The 13,164-nt window shown below is 37.4% G+C and overlaps 1 protein-coding gene across 13 annotated transcripts in view; it reads left to right on the top strand.

Moving 5' to 3' along the window:
• The window catches only part of SEC31A (SEC31 homolog A, COPII coat complex component), a 67,780-nt gene extending 54,616 nt beyond the window's left edge, over positions 1–13,164 (top strand). For 6 of the 13 annotated variants that reach the window (XM_081162279.1, XM_081162268.1, XM_081162278.1 and 3 more), the window contains 5 exons: positions 4,956–5,014; positions 6,031–6,297; positions 8,394–8,513; positions 11,341–11,412; positions 12,590–13,160. In XM_081162279.1, coding sequence (XP_081018405.1) covers positions 4,956–5,014; positions 6,031–6,297; positions 8,394–8,513; positions 11,341–11,412; positions 12,590–12,769 — 698 coding nt within the window. In that variant the 3' untranslated portion in view covers positions 12,770–13,160. Of the gene's footprint in view, positions 1–3,476; positions 3,516–4,955; positions 5,015–6,030; positions 6,298–8,393; positions 8,514–11,340; positions 11,413–12,589 lie in introns of all 13 variants that reach the window. The other 7 variants (XM_081162277.1, XM_081162267.1, XM_081162273.1 and 4 more) reach the window with 3 other exon arrangements.

Here is a 13,164-nt window from a genome sequence, read left to right as displayed (position 1 = left end):
AAGTTATCTTCTAACCAAAGTCTCCATATCATCGGAACTAATATTTTGTGCATCCACTGAAAAGTGTCTTAGTCACCACATAGGTCCTATCATAATGTTCCTGCAGTAATACCTAAGAAGGTTCCCAGTGAGAGATGGGATTCAAGTAAGGACGGTGTGCAGCTCCACTCCTGTATGTAAGACCAAGTAGTTCCCGCTTTCCTCCCTAAAGACCTGTGGAGGTCTGATCCCTGCACTACTGTGGATAAGGGTCTCCAGAAGTCAGTGATGTGCCATATTCAGCTTTTAAATTAAATTTTCCTTGTTACTAATTTTTCACTGGAGGATTTTGAAAGACTAAAATAGTATAAAAAATAAAATTAAAATATAACTACTAATATAGGTTCATTTATTCCCTTCATATACATATATATACATACATAATGTGTATGTATATATGTAATAAAAGGTTTTAATGTGGTTAAAATATACATAACGTAATTTACTATTTTAATCATTTTTAAGGGTATAGTTTGGTAACATTAAGTACATTCACGTTATTGTACAACCATCACCACTATCTGTCTCCAGACTATAACTTCCCTCTCCCCTCAGCTCCTGGTAACCACTATTTTACTTTCTGTCTCTAAATTTGACCGCTCTGGGTACTTCATATTAGTAGAAGCATACAGTAATTGTCCTTTTGTGACTTGCTCATTTCACTGTCTTCAAGATTCATCCATGTTGTAGCATGTATCAGAATTTCTTTCCTTTTTAATGTGAAATATTCCACTGTATGTATATGCCACATTTTGTTTATTTGTTTATCTGCACATGGGCATTTTAGCTATTGTAAATAATTCTGGTTTGAACGTGGGTATACAACTCTTTGTTCAAGAACCTTCTTTCAGTTCTTTTGGGCATATACCGAGAGGTGGAATTGCTGGGTCAAATAGTAATTCAATGTTTAATTTTTTGAGGAACCATCATACTATTTTCTATAGTGGGTATACCATTTTACATTCCCACCAGCAGTGTACAAAGGTACCAATTTCTCTGCATTCACACCAACACTTGCTTTCTGGGTTTGTTTGTTGCCATTCTAATGGGTGTGAGCTAGTGTCTCATTGTGTGCATGCATTTTTAAACACTTGAGATCAAAACCCACACCCACACACATCTTTTTTTCTTAATATTACACCAGGAACCGTTTTCCCCCTCCTTTAAAGTCATGTCATGTTTTATAGAGTATGGAAGAGATATATCCCCATTCTATAGTTTTTTGAAAGAGTAAAAGATGATCTCCTCTTTATAGTTTTATAAGAGAATTATGTTCCAGATTAGTCAATGCCACGTTGATTTTTTAAAATGTTGACTAAGGGTATCATTGTGCACGTTCATAATGAATCTCCATAATACTATCATCTGTAGATACTCACGTTCTTCATGTCACTTGCTTTACCTGATGTTGCTATTAAAGAATGTCTCTATAGCTTAGAGGTCAATTTAATTGTGTTTTTAAAAAGTCATATTTAAACAGTCTAAAGACATAAAAGCAAAAAGATTGAAAGGGATTAAAATTATAGCTGAGACAAAGCTGTGCCTTAAATTGATGAGAAATTTGAGCAAGGATTATCTGGGCTGGAATAAAACGTGCCTAATATGTTTCATGGTTTGAGATTGGGAGGAGTCAGGCATTTATTTGAGGGGAAACTTTGATTATTGTACAACTGTTACGTTCTATTCAACACACATCACCACCAAACCCCCTCCCCTCAAGTTATGTGGACTAGCCAACTGGCTCTGTTTCTTTTACCAAAGGGTCATATGAAATTGCTCCATAAACTTTTTTGTTTGTGAAATCAGGATACCCCCTCAGGCTTTAATAGCCAGGGCCTAAGTCACTGCCATGAGGGGTTAGAGGAAGAACTGCTTTCATCTTCTGCACTTGCCTCTCATGGGACAGAGGAGAATGGCATGTTATTGACTACTTCCTGGAGAGAAAAAAAGGTTGAGGCCAAGGTATTTTCAGTACCTTTAGGTGTGTAATATATCCACCCCTCAGCCCAGAAGCCGAAGTCTAGTACTAGAGAGTATATCAGTAGTTACAAATCAGGTCATCCTCTGTCTTAGTGCACACTGGACTCCCAGGGGTTTATTTGCTAGTGCTGTGAGCTCATACCTTGCAGGGGGAGGTAGGTTCTAAAGTCATCATGTAAGGCAAAAATGGGAAGTCACTTATAGTTAATTATCTTTGATCACTCCTTTCTTCAGTGAAGCTCTTGGTGAAGAAATTGGTTTGTGTTTAGGAGCCATATTGGATAGCAGAGCATCTATTCATAAACTGCACACAGTGAGGTTTCAAGCTATGGGATTACCTCTCCCATCTCAGTTTTCCTGAGGCTTGTGTTTCTTGAGTAGCACTCAGACTGAATTGAACTCACCCAATAAGTTGCTATATTCTCTTGGTTCCGCTCTCCCCAAGTGAAAATAGTTGAATTCCCTTAAGTTCTCTGTGCATAAGATGTACCTCCACTGCTTGCTTTTTGACTTGAGGTTGGGCCTCGCCTGACCCTGAATGTCTGACAATTTTGGAATTGCTGTTAGTTTTCAGCCTTCTTTCGTCTTGTTCACTGCCAAAAACCGGTTCCCTTAGGAGGAGTAGTGATTTCTGGAAGACTTGTCCTATACAGTCTGCAGATCTCTATGTTCTTATAGAAGAGAACATATGAGATGGTAACATATTAACTGAGCCTGTTCTCATGTATACTCATAGTCATGGTGTGACCCCAGAAATTACAGTTTCTGTGGAATGCAGACATATGGAGCCTCCCAAATTCAGCCGTGAAGTGGTACCACCTTGTTAAGATTGTCTGACATGCTTATCTTTAACAGGTGTAGCGCTGATCTCTGCAGGCCAGTGTAGAAATCCTCCCATTTCTCTACATCCCTACTACTTAAAGATGGTTTTGACAGCAGCATATCAGTACCTGGGAGCTGGCTAGAACAATAGAACCCTAGGCCCTACACTATGCCCATGAATTAGAATCTGCATTTTAACAAGATCAGCTGATTTGGAGTCACAGATTTAAATAATACTAAAATGGATGCATTAGTTACAATATGTTAGGAAGAATTCTCCCCCCCAGTGATATTTCTGAGCTTCATTGATCAAATAGTAGAAAAACAATTGAAGCAGACAAGGAAAAAATTTTTTATATAAGAAGGAACAAAATTTTCTCTTAACAGAGACAGCTAGCATAGTAAGAGAAAAAAGTGCTGTTTAAGAATTAATTGGATCCGACACAAATGAGTTTGCTTTACCCCCAAACTGACATTTCACGTGACCTGATTAAAAAGTAAGTTTTATTCCCTTATAAAATTAGTTTGTTCTTTCTGAGAGTTGATGGAGAAGAAACAATTATAAAATGAAAAGTAGAGTTTAGAATGTCTTCGATGATAATACTGTTTAAGTGACTTTTACATTTTGTCTACAGAAAATCAGTCTATGCAAGACCAGGCACCTATGTTGGAAGGTGAATTGGTTATAAAATATGTTTGGAAATCTCTGAATCATTGAATGCAATTAATGATTGGACATTCACAATAATGCATGTGAACTTCAAAAGCTAATGATAACAAACCTGATCAGTATCAATTTTTTAATTTGGCTTCTTAATCAGATCTTAGAACTGATTAACATGGTGACACAAAAAGTATTAAATCATAAAAGTGGTCTGTTTTATATAGACATAAAGACAACGATACCAAAATTGTTTTACATATGAATAAGAAGGTGATGGGAGAGGTTTGAATAATTAATTTATGTATGACCAAAGCTTTAAGAATTTGTTAAAGAGATAGGAGCCTGTGGTTTAATGCTTTGTGATTAGCTCTTAAGTGTTTTGAAGCTCATTTGGCATTCTATCTCTACTAAACTTGTAGAAAATTTATTCTGTCTTTAAAATCAAGGCAGATGAGTACATGCTGGGTAGGAGAAGACCTTATTTTTTAAAAAGTTTCTGTGGCATTGTCTATTAAGCACAGGTTCTTTGGTTTGCTAAGCAACTTTGTGATTTAATGTCAAGCATAGCAATAAAACAAAAGGTAAAATACTGAAAGAATATTTAATTTATTGAATTGGAGTAATTTTTGTCTTTACCTATATACACTTATATAAAACTCAATGAAATGTAACATGATTATATTATGATTTAGAACTTATCCTATCTTATTTCTGACATGTTTTATTCCTTTTTTCTTTAAAGATACTGGCATTAGGGCACTTAATGAGTTCTGCTACTTATTTCCATTTCTCACTTTGAGATGACAGGTTTTTTTAAAAGAGGAAATTTACTAAAGTTGACAATAGTTTAATTTTATATTTGCTGCCAGACTAGAATTTGTTTTGTGACACTGAAAAAAATATTATTGCAGATATTTTAATGTCCTTTTCTACTTTCTAAGTAATTCCTAAGATAAGATGATAAAAATTACTGGTGTTGCATAGTTGGGCTCTGAAAACAGTGTTTCTGCCATGTGGATAGTTTGCTTATGCTGAATTGCTGTCTTGGAAAATAGATTAGTACTTTTATTCTTTTTTGTATGTTGAATATGAGAAGACATTTTTAAAGCAGACTGTAGTGATTTATTTTTTTCTTTATTAGAGAATTATTAATAGATTTTTGAAGGTTATAAACCAATATAGACATAAAGACTTCACAGTCCTTAAATTTAGCACAGCTCTTTCATTTTAATGGCAGGGTATCTTGCCTACTAAGCCAATGCCTTGTGATTTTTAGAGGTAATGAGTTTGAAAATCTAGGGCTACATAGTGATCCTCACAGCTCAGCTTGTGAAACTTTTGTGACAGTTATCTCAGGGTTGAAGCAGAATTTGAAGGTATTCTATAATGGATACAATCTAGTTTTCTTTCCAGGATTCTAAAGGAAAATGCCCTCTATTATCTGTTATAGGTCCTCAGAATGGTTGGAATGATCCTCCAGCTTTGAACAGAGTACCCAAGAAGAAGAAGGTACTAGAAATAGATGTCTATCCAGTTTCCTACAGGTGTTCTGTTAATCATGTAGCCACCTGGAGCACACCACACTTCACTGATCCTTTTAAAGGCAAAGCTTATAGATATATTTAAAATGTATTTCAGCTTACATCTTTGAATCCATGAAGGAAAGAAATTAGAAAACAGTATTGTGGTATGAATTAAATCTCTTTGAGAAGGCAAAATATAAATTCCTAACAGGTCTCTTTCAAAGAGTAAGAAACAAAATTTTAGGCTTCTCAAAATTTTTTTTGGTAGGTATTATTTTGGTTTTGATTAGTGTTTTCAATAGTAACGATGAATTTGGTTAATTATATTTTGTCTGTCACATATAATATGAATGAAGAAATAGCTGAGCATTGTTTAGATATCAATAACTGTTGAGCTGTTAGAGCACGAGATAATATTTTTCTTTCCTTCTTGGTCCGCAAGCCATTGTCTACTTTTTCTTTCTTTTTCCTCCCAAATATAGTAATGAGAGGCCATATCATAAAATTGGGAGACACTAAATCAGCAAGAAACCCCAAAATTTAGGGTAGTAATCAGAAACTTAATCTGCTGCTTTTTGTGTGATTGAATTGACAGGCAGTGTCCACTTAGTGATGTAGGAAAGGGGTATTACGTTGCGATCATTTTAAATACACAAACACATTTGGCAGATCTGATTCTAGTATTGTTAGACAAAATTCTCCAGACTTTGACATTCCTCTTCAAAAAAACACCATGGTTTTGGCTCCTCATTAGGGGAGTAAGTATGGGAGCAAAGGGGAAACAGAGGTCTAGCTTTTAGTTTTCCACCCCTCTTAGCCAGATTAGCTCTACTTTTATGTTTTACTCTAGAATTCTGCATAAAATTTCATTTGAAAAGTATTTTATTTAAAAAAAGTATTTTTTTAGCCATGCCATAGTCTAACTCCCTTATTTAAAGCTGAGGAAATGATGCTATCATTTTTTTCTTACTCTTGTTGTCTTTTATTACCATCTTTTAAAAGATGCCTGAAAACTTTATGCCTCCTGTTCCTATCACATCGCCAATCATGAACCCCATGGGTGACCCCCAGTCACAGATGATGCAACAACAACCTTCAGCTCCAGCTTCACTGTCAAGCCAAGCTTCATTCCCTCAGCCACATCTTCCAGGTGGCCAGCCCTCCTTCCATGGCATACAGCAGCCCCTTGGTCAACCAGGCATGCCACCATCTTTCTCAAAGCCCAATATTGAGGGCGCCCCAGGAGCTCCTATTGGAAATACTATCCAGGTAACAGTAAAAATATGTGGAAGTGGAATGGGGAGGTGGCTCTGTTTCAATAAACTTTCTTTAATGTGTTAACTTTTATAGTTACACCTTTATTAACAAACATCCAAGTTTGATTTCAATTTAGAAAAACCGAATAAAAAATAGTAACCCTTTCTAAAAGATTAATTAGGTATGTATATTATTTTTCAATTACATGGCCGTATACAAACTTTCGAGGAGATGCTTATATATTTGCTAGCGTATGTTTCTAGTAATTTGGTAATTACAGTATACCTAATCAGTAGTCAAAACTTCCATTGAATACTAAAATAAAAATGTAATGAGTTATACCTTTTTTTAAGTATATGTAAGAACTAATTATTATAACCTTATCTTCCGATAGATGTGTAAATTTATACTTGGTTCTCATATACAAACTGACAGTTGGCAGAGTTTTAAATGATGAAAAATCTATTACATTTCCATATAACTGATGTATACATACAAAGATAAACATTTTGATCTGTTCATGAAAATTAAAGAGCTTGGGCCAGAGTTTAATGTAAGATGAAACAAATCCCTGCTCAAGTATAAAATAGTTCTTGTTTTTGTCTTTGACTCATTGAACTCAAATTTATAATGACTGTATCTCTATCATAAGAGTATCTTTTTTGTTAAAAGACAGTTCTGCCTAAGAAACTTCTAAATATTAAAAGTTGCATTATAAAAACCAGTGTTTTGATGGAGGTAGGAGGACTTGCTTCTTTCCACAAGAATATAAATTACAGAAATGTGTTGTTAATTTTTATTTTTAAGATTACAAGTCTTTGTTGGTTTGGGAAGCTACCCAGCCATTCACTTTTGTTTAGACCTGAGTGTTGATGCCATACTCATCTAGACTAGAACCTCAGTTACCATGGAAAAGGGGAGTTGTTAATATCATCTTTCCTTTAGCCTCTCTTTCAAATCTATCCCCAAATCTTGTTGCTGTTACTTTAAATCTCTTTCAGCTCCCTTTTCAACATTTCAACGCTACCCTCACCTCCAGTCTTCAGCAATGCAGGAACCTCAAATTGGTCTGCCAGCATTTACTTTATCCAACTCTAGTCTGGTTTTATCTCCTGTTTGCTTGAAACATTACAGCTTCCCATTGTTCTCAGGATAAAACCCAAATTATTTCACATTGTTTGGAAGGCCTCAGCTCACACTCCTCCTGCTCCTCTGCTCTAGTCACATTGTTCTCCTTTAAGTCCCCTGTGTCATGATCCTGCCTTTGTACATGTTTTTCCTCAGTCTGGAAAACACTTTCTCCCCATATAACTGCTTTACTCCTGCTTATCCTTCTAGTCCCTGAAGAGGGCCTTCCCTTCAATTAAATCCCAGTTATAGTGTCTGTTGGCTTACCACAGTTGCTATTTTATATACATTTATGACATTTTAAAACTTCCTCTTCCATTAGCCTGTAAACTCCCTGAGGGCTGAAATCATTTCTGTATTGGTTCATCAGTACATAACTAGTGCCTGGCCCATAATTGCCTAATGTTTTTTGAATGAGTGAATGAATACATCAAAACTTTAAAAACGTAAACATTCCTTCTTTTTTCCATTTTTATAGTCAGTAACATCATGGTCTTTTCTATCCTAACCTTTGGCTTAATCTTGAAGTTGGTTAATAGCCCAGTTAACAACCTCTAAGAGTAAACCAAAGAATAGAAGAAAGCCAGGATAAACAAAAATGAGCCAACACACAGAACAAGCAGCTGCTTTAACTGGCCAACTTTATAAAAGCCTGGTTCTTTTTATTTCTTATTGACACAGGTGTACTTCCCATTGGTTAATATACAACAGTGATCAACATATGTTCCATAATTAATTAAATACTTTTTATATCCAACTCTGTTTTTAAGAATCAAAGCTGTAGGAAGAGTAGCTATATCTTCTGGATATCTGATTTTCATTTTTACTTACGTCAGTGATTTCATGTGTTAATTTTCATTTGGTTTTTAATAGCCTGTCTACAAGGTAGCTGGTTTCTCTGTATCACAGGGTTTCAGGGCTTTGTGTATACAGGTAGCTTCTGGTCATTTCTATTCATTTTGTGGCATTACTTCTTCCAGCATGTGCAGGCTTTGCCAGCAGAAAAAATTACCAAGAAACCTATTCCAGATGAGCACCTCATTCTAAAGACCACATTTGAGGATCTTATTCAGCGCTGCCTCTCTTCAGCCACAGATCCTGTATGTATTTTTTCTTGTATTTTACCTAATTAAAATAATCCTTTATGAAATTCTTCTATAATTATTGCTTAAAGTCCTACAAGATCTATTTTAAAAGTTTGTACAAAAGTTAATAAAGCTAGTAGCACTTAACATAGGTTGCTTTACATATAAAAATGTACTTAAGTACTTTTTATATATAAATTTATTTAATCCTCACAGTAACCCCATGGTAGGTAGAATTGTCATCTTTATTTTACAGATGAGGAAATTAAGGCCGAAAGCAGTTAAGTAATGCGCAAGGTCGAGCCAGCATTCAAACTGAGGCTGGCTCCGGAAGTGACGCTCTCAACCACTGTGTGTACTGCTTCTCATCAAACCTCATGTTCGGCGCACACGTGGCACAGAATAGTGGTGTGCAAAAAATTCACACTTAGGTTTCTTTCTGAGCTTACATCGAAGCTTTTAAAAGTAAATAATCTTAACTTTGCAAAGATCTTAAAAATAGTTAAATGTAGATATTGGGGTCATATTCATAGTTAAAGCAACTGGTTTTACTTAGTTTACTTAGAGGATGCCTGTGTATTGGCAACAACAAAAACTCCACAAGCCAGTTTTGTTTTAGATGAAATTTCAATTCTGCCACAAACATTGAATAGACTTATTTAGCCACTGGCCACTCGTCTGCTTGAAAAACAGCTTCTGGAATTTGTTGTCTTGTCAACATTGAGTGTTGACGTGCAGCCTGCTGCCGGTCTTTCGGAAAGCAGTGCTCCGAGTGGAAGCGCTGGGAAAGCGGGGCAGGGAAGGCGGAACAGGAGCCTCATCGCAGCACCTGGCTCTGGGTTTTAGTGCTTAGTGATTCTGGAGAGAGGAAGGGAAGGTGGGGAGAGACATCTGTCGGTTGCCTCCCGTACCTGCCCTGACTGGGCTCAAACCCGTGACCCTTGGTGCATGGGATGACACTCTACCCAAATGACTAAAGCTAGTACAGCAAGGCAGAGGAAGCTGATAACCAGGTGAACACTACCCCGATGCACACCTCTGACTAGACAGGCCACATCATTAAAAATAGAGGCGTACCCATAAAAAATGTGGGAAATTCCAGTCCTCCCCCAGGCATGAGGCAGTATAGAGAGCTTGGAAGGACACATCGTTTATGGCCCAGCTCAATAAACCCTTACTGAATTTAACTTCTTCTAGGTCACCATGCCATCTTCCTCTGGGTCCACAGGAGCCCTAGGCAGAAGAGAACCACAAAAGACAAACCATTCCTGTAATTTCTGTAACTAGTTAGGGGAGAAGTTCTAATATCCTTTCCTGCCCAGCTACCCCTGCCCCCGCCCTCGCCCCCACCCTCACCCCCTATGGCTGTGTGAGATTAACTTTGAATAGGGACTGTAAAGTTTCCCCCTCACACAAGTCCATTTCAATCAGTAGTTGGAACCGTTGTTTTTTTTTAATTGATTTTTGTGAGGGAGGAAGAGAGAGAGGGAAGCATCAGTGTGAGAGAGAAGCATCGATCCAGTACCTCTCCCACGGGCCCCTACCTAGGATTGAACCTGCAACCTAGGTATTTGCCCTGATTGGGAATCGAACCCCTGACCTTCTGGTGCATGGGACCACGCTCCAACCAACTGAACCACACTGGCCAGGGCAGTTGAAACCATTGTTATAGTATGGCTTTATTCCTATTTTCACTTTAATTATGTCTGAACAACACAAAGGAATTTTGCAGCACAACGTAGTTTGTAATGTTATTCTCGGTGTCTTCATCTCTTCCTCTCTCTCCTGACACGCTGGCATTCCTTCCTCAAATACACCAAGAGCATGTCAGCATCAGGGACTTGGGCTTGTTGCACCTTCTGCCTGGAACTCTTCCCCTACAGAACTGCATTGCTCACTCACTTGTTCCAGGCTCTGCTCCAATGTCCCATCAACCATCAGGCCTTTCTTTACCACCCCCACTCCCAAAGCCTCCAGCCCCCTCACCCTGTTAACTTTTCTTCAAGGCACTCATCACCATCTGACACAGAACATATTGTTTATTTAGCAAGTTTTCCTTTTCAGTAGAATATGAGCTCCAGGAGACATCAGACTGTGTCCCCAGCATGGCACGTAGTATGCACTCAATAAAAATTGAGAAGAATGGTGTTGCATAATGTAGATCATTAAGTTAATCATATTGTACTTTTAAACCTTTCATTTTGGTTTTAGAGTAGTTTTCTCTCACTATACCTATAATATTAGGATGGGGTGGGGGATCTCCTTAATTTAAGAACTGATTTGACTACTGCCCTCTTAGTAGTCCTAAGTTACCAGATAATTTTCTTTTTTCTTGGTGTTTTAAAGGCTCAGAAAGAGGCAGGATTTAACATACCAAATGACTAAGTGTAAAACTAATGTTTTTCGAAGGTTAAAACAAGATTCTGATTCACCTATCTGTTGGCCTTCTAGCACCCATCATTTATAATAACTGACGTTCTTTTCTGTAGTACACTGACCCATTGCTGCCTCCAGATGGCCTGCCTGTTGCTTGTGGGTGTAGTGCGCCTGTACATGCACACACCTTGTCAAAGTGGGTTTGCAGTCCACATGAAATCCAGCCACTACTCTGTCTGCACACCAGAGGGAAGAGGCTCATCCTCTCTCCCTCCTCCCATTAGGAGATTACTGACCTCTGTCCTAATAATCTGTTCAAGTTTCTCAGTCATAGTTGCCTCCCTTTCTTTATAAAATGAAGCTGTTCAACATCATGAGTGTAAGGTTTAGTGACATGAGATAGGGCACATTTTTTGGATAAAAGTTAATGTTAAAATATAACATACCTGTTTTTCTTCCCCTGCAGCAAACCAAGAGGAAGCTGGATGATGCCAACAAACGCTTGGAGTTTCTGTATGATAAACTTAGGGAACAGACAGTAAGTTTGTGGGGAAAAAAAGGATTTGTGATAGTCATTTATTCCCAGTTGCTAACATAAGCATCTTTATCAGCACTTGTGTATAGTGCACTTGGGGGCAAACTGTCTTGTTAAGGTAACTGGCCTTCTGTTTGTTTTATATGACCCTTGAATCAGAAAATCAGAGTAGGGAGATACTTTGCTTTCCAGAGACCAAGTCTGTAGTCCTTCTCATAGTCTAAGACTCCTGATCCTTTTCTCTTAGCACACCTGTTACACACAGGCAAGGCCACACGTAGCCACAAGAGGAACAGGCTGATGTGCTGTAACTGAAGGTAGCCAACAACAGGAAGAAATGCACTGCCTTCCGGTCCCTTCCCTCCACCTCTCCATCCCTTTCTACAGTGGTTTTGCTTTATCGATGGAAGCACTAGGATAGGAAAAAAAGAACTCTGAGACTTCTTTATATTTTTGCATTTCAGCATTCCTCTTTCCCATTCCCTATACCAGTCCCATCAGATAAAAATAACCCTTTATCTCATGAGAACCAAATCAGAGAAAGTTGCTATAATAGTGGAAGTGGTGTGGTCAATGGACTGATCCAAAATAAAGTCTTCCCTCAAAAGTGTGGACATGTAAGCCAAGTAATGAAAAAAACTGTAGGTTTTACGGTTTTAAGAGATGACAGGATTCTAAAAAGCATTTAAGAGGAGATAAATAGAGTACATGATGAGGGCTGTTGCCCTACTAAGGGAAGTAGATCAGAAGTTCAGGATCTCTATTGTAGACGATTTAAGAATAAAATGGGTCCATCCTTCGAGATATGATTATGAATTTTTTTTAAAAGGTGTGAGGTTATATCTAAAATAAATGAAGGATTAAAACTCCTAAGTGGACAGAGACATTAGCATTTCAGTTTGGGGGAGGAAATCTGGCTTTTCTGTAAGAAAATCCTGGCTTGTCATACATGTTTAATTCATAAATAATTTCCTTACATATCATTTTGTCATGGTTCTGTTTTATAACTTAAGTGTTGCTTGGTCTAAAAAACTATTCCTAGAAATGCTAAATGGTTTATACATTTTTTATGATGTTTATATTAAGCTCCTTTTAAATGCCATGGTTTAATGTCTGTAGAGGGTCTCATGGGAAATTCTCCCCTAATTTAATTCTTCTCTTGGTTCCACCTTTATTTCAGCTTTCACCCACAATCATCAATGGCTTACACAACATTGCAAGGAGCATTGAAACGCGAAACTACTCAGAAGGCTTGACCATCCATACCCATATAGTGAGCACCAGCAACTTCAGTGAAACCTCTGCTTTCATGCCAGTTCTCAAAGTTGTCCTCACCCAGGCCAATAAGCTAGGTGTCTAAAAGGACAGCTTCACTCCTGGCCAACATTGCCATTTTCCCAAAGAAACAAGTTTTAAAAAATGATATGGACCAATCCCCACTAGCATGTTTCCATAGCATTTACACTATTTCTGCAGAGATACTCACCTTAGAACTGCTCCAAACCCTGGTGCTTTCTTTTGTTTTAATCTTTTATTGCCCATGATGATTTTCTTTTTATGCAAATAGTGTATTTCTTGGATTACACATAGTATGTTTTACTGAAGTATTCTGATAAAATGTGGCTTTTAAAACCTTAGTGTACTTTTTTGAAAAGGAGCATCTGGTTATGCATAAAGCAGAGCTAAAGCTATGTTTCTTTCATGTCCCCCCTTTTTCCTCCGTGTCAATCAGATTAAAGTGTGTAATCTTATTTT

Source organism: Miniopterus schreibersii (assembly GCF_964146895.1).
Source record: "Miniopterus schreibersii genome assembly, chromosome: 1".
Classification (NCBI taxonomy): Eukaryota; Metazoa; Chordata; class Mammalia; order Chiroptera; family Miniopteridae; genus Miniopterus; species Miniopterus schreibersii.
Note: the sequence above shows the minus strand (reverse complement) of the source record. Positions and strands in the feature narration are given on the sequence as shown.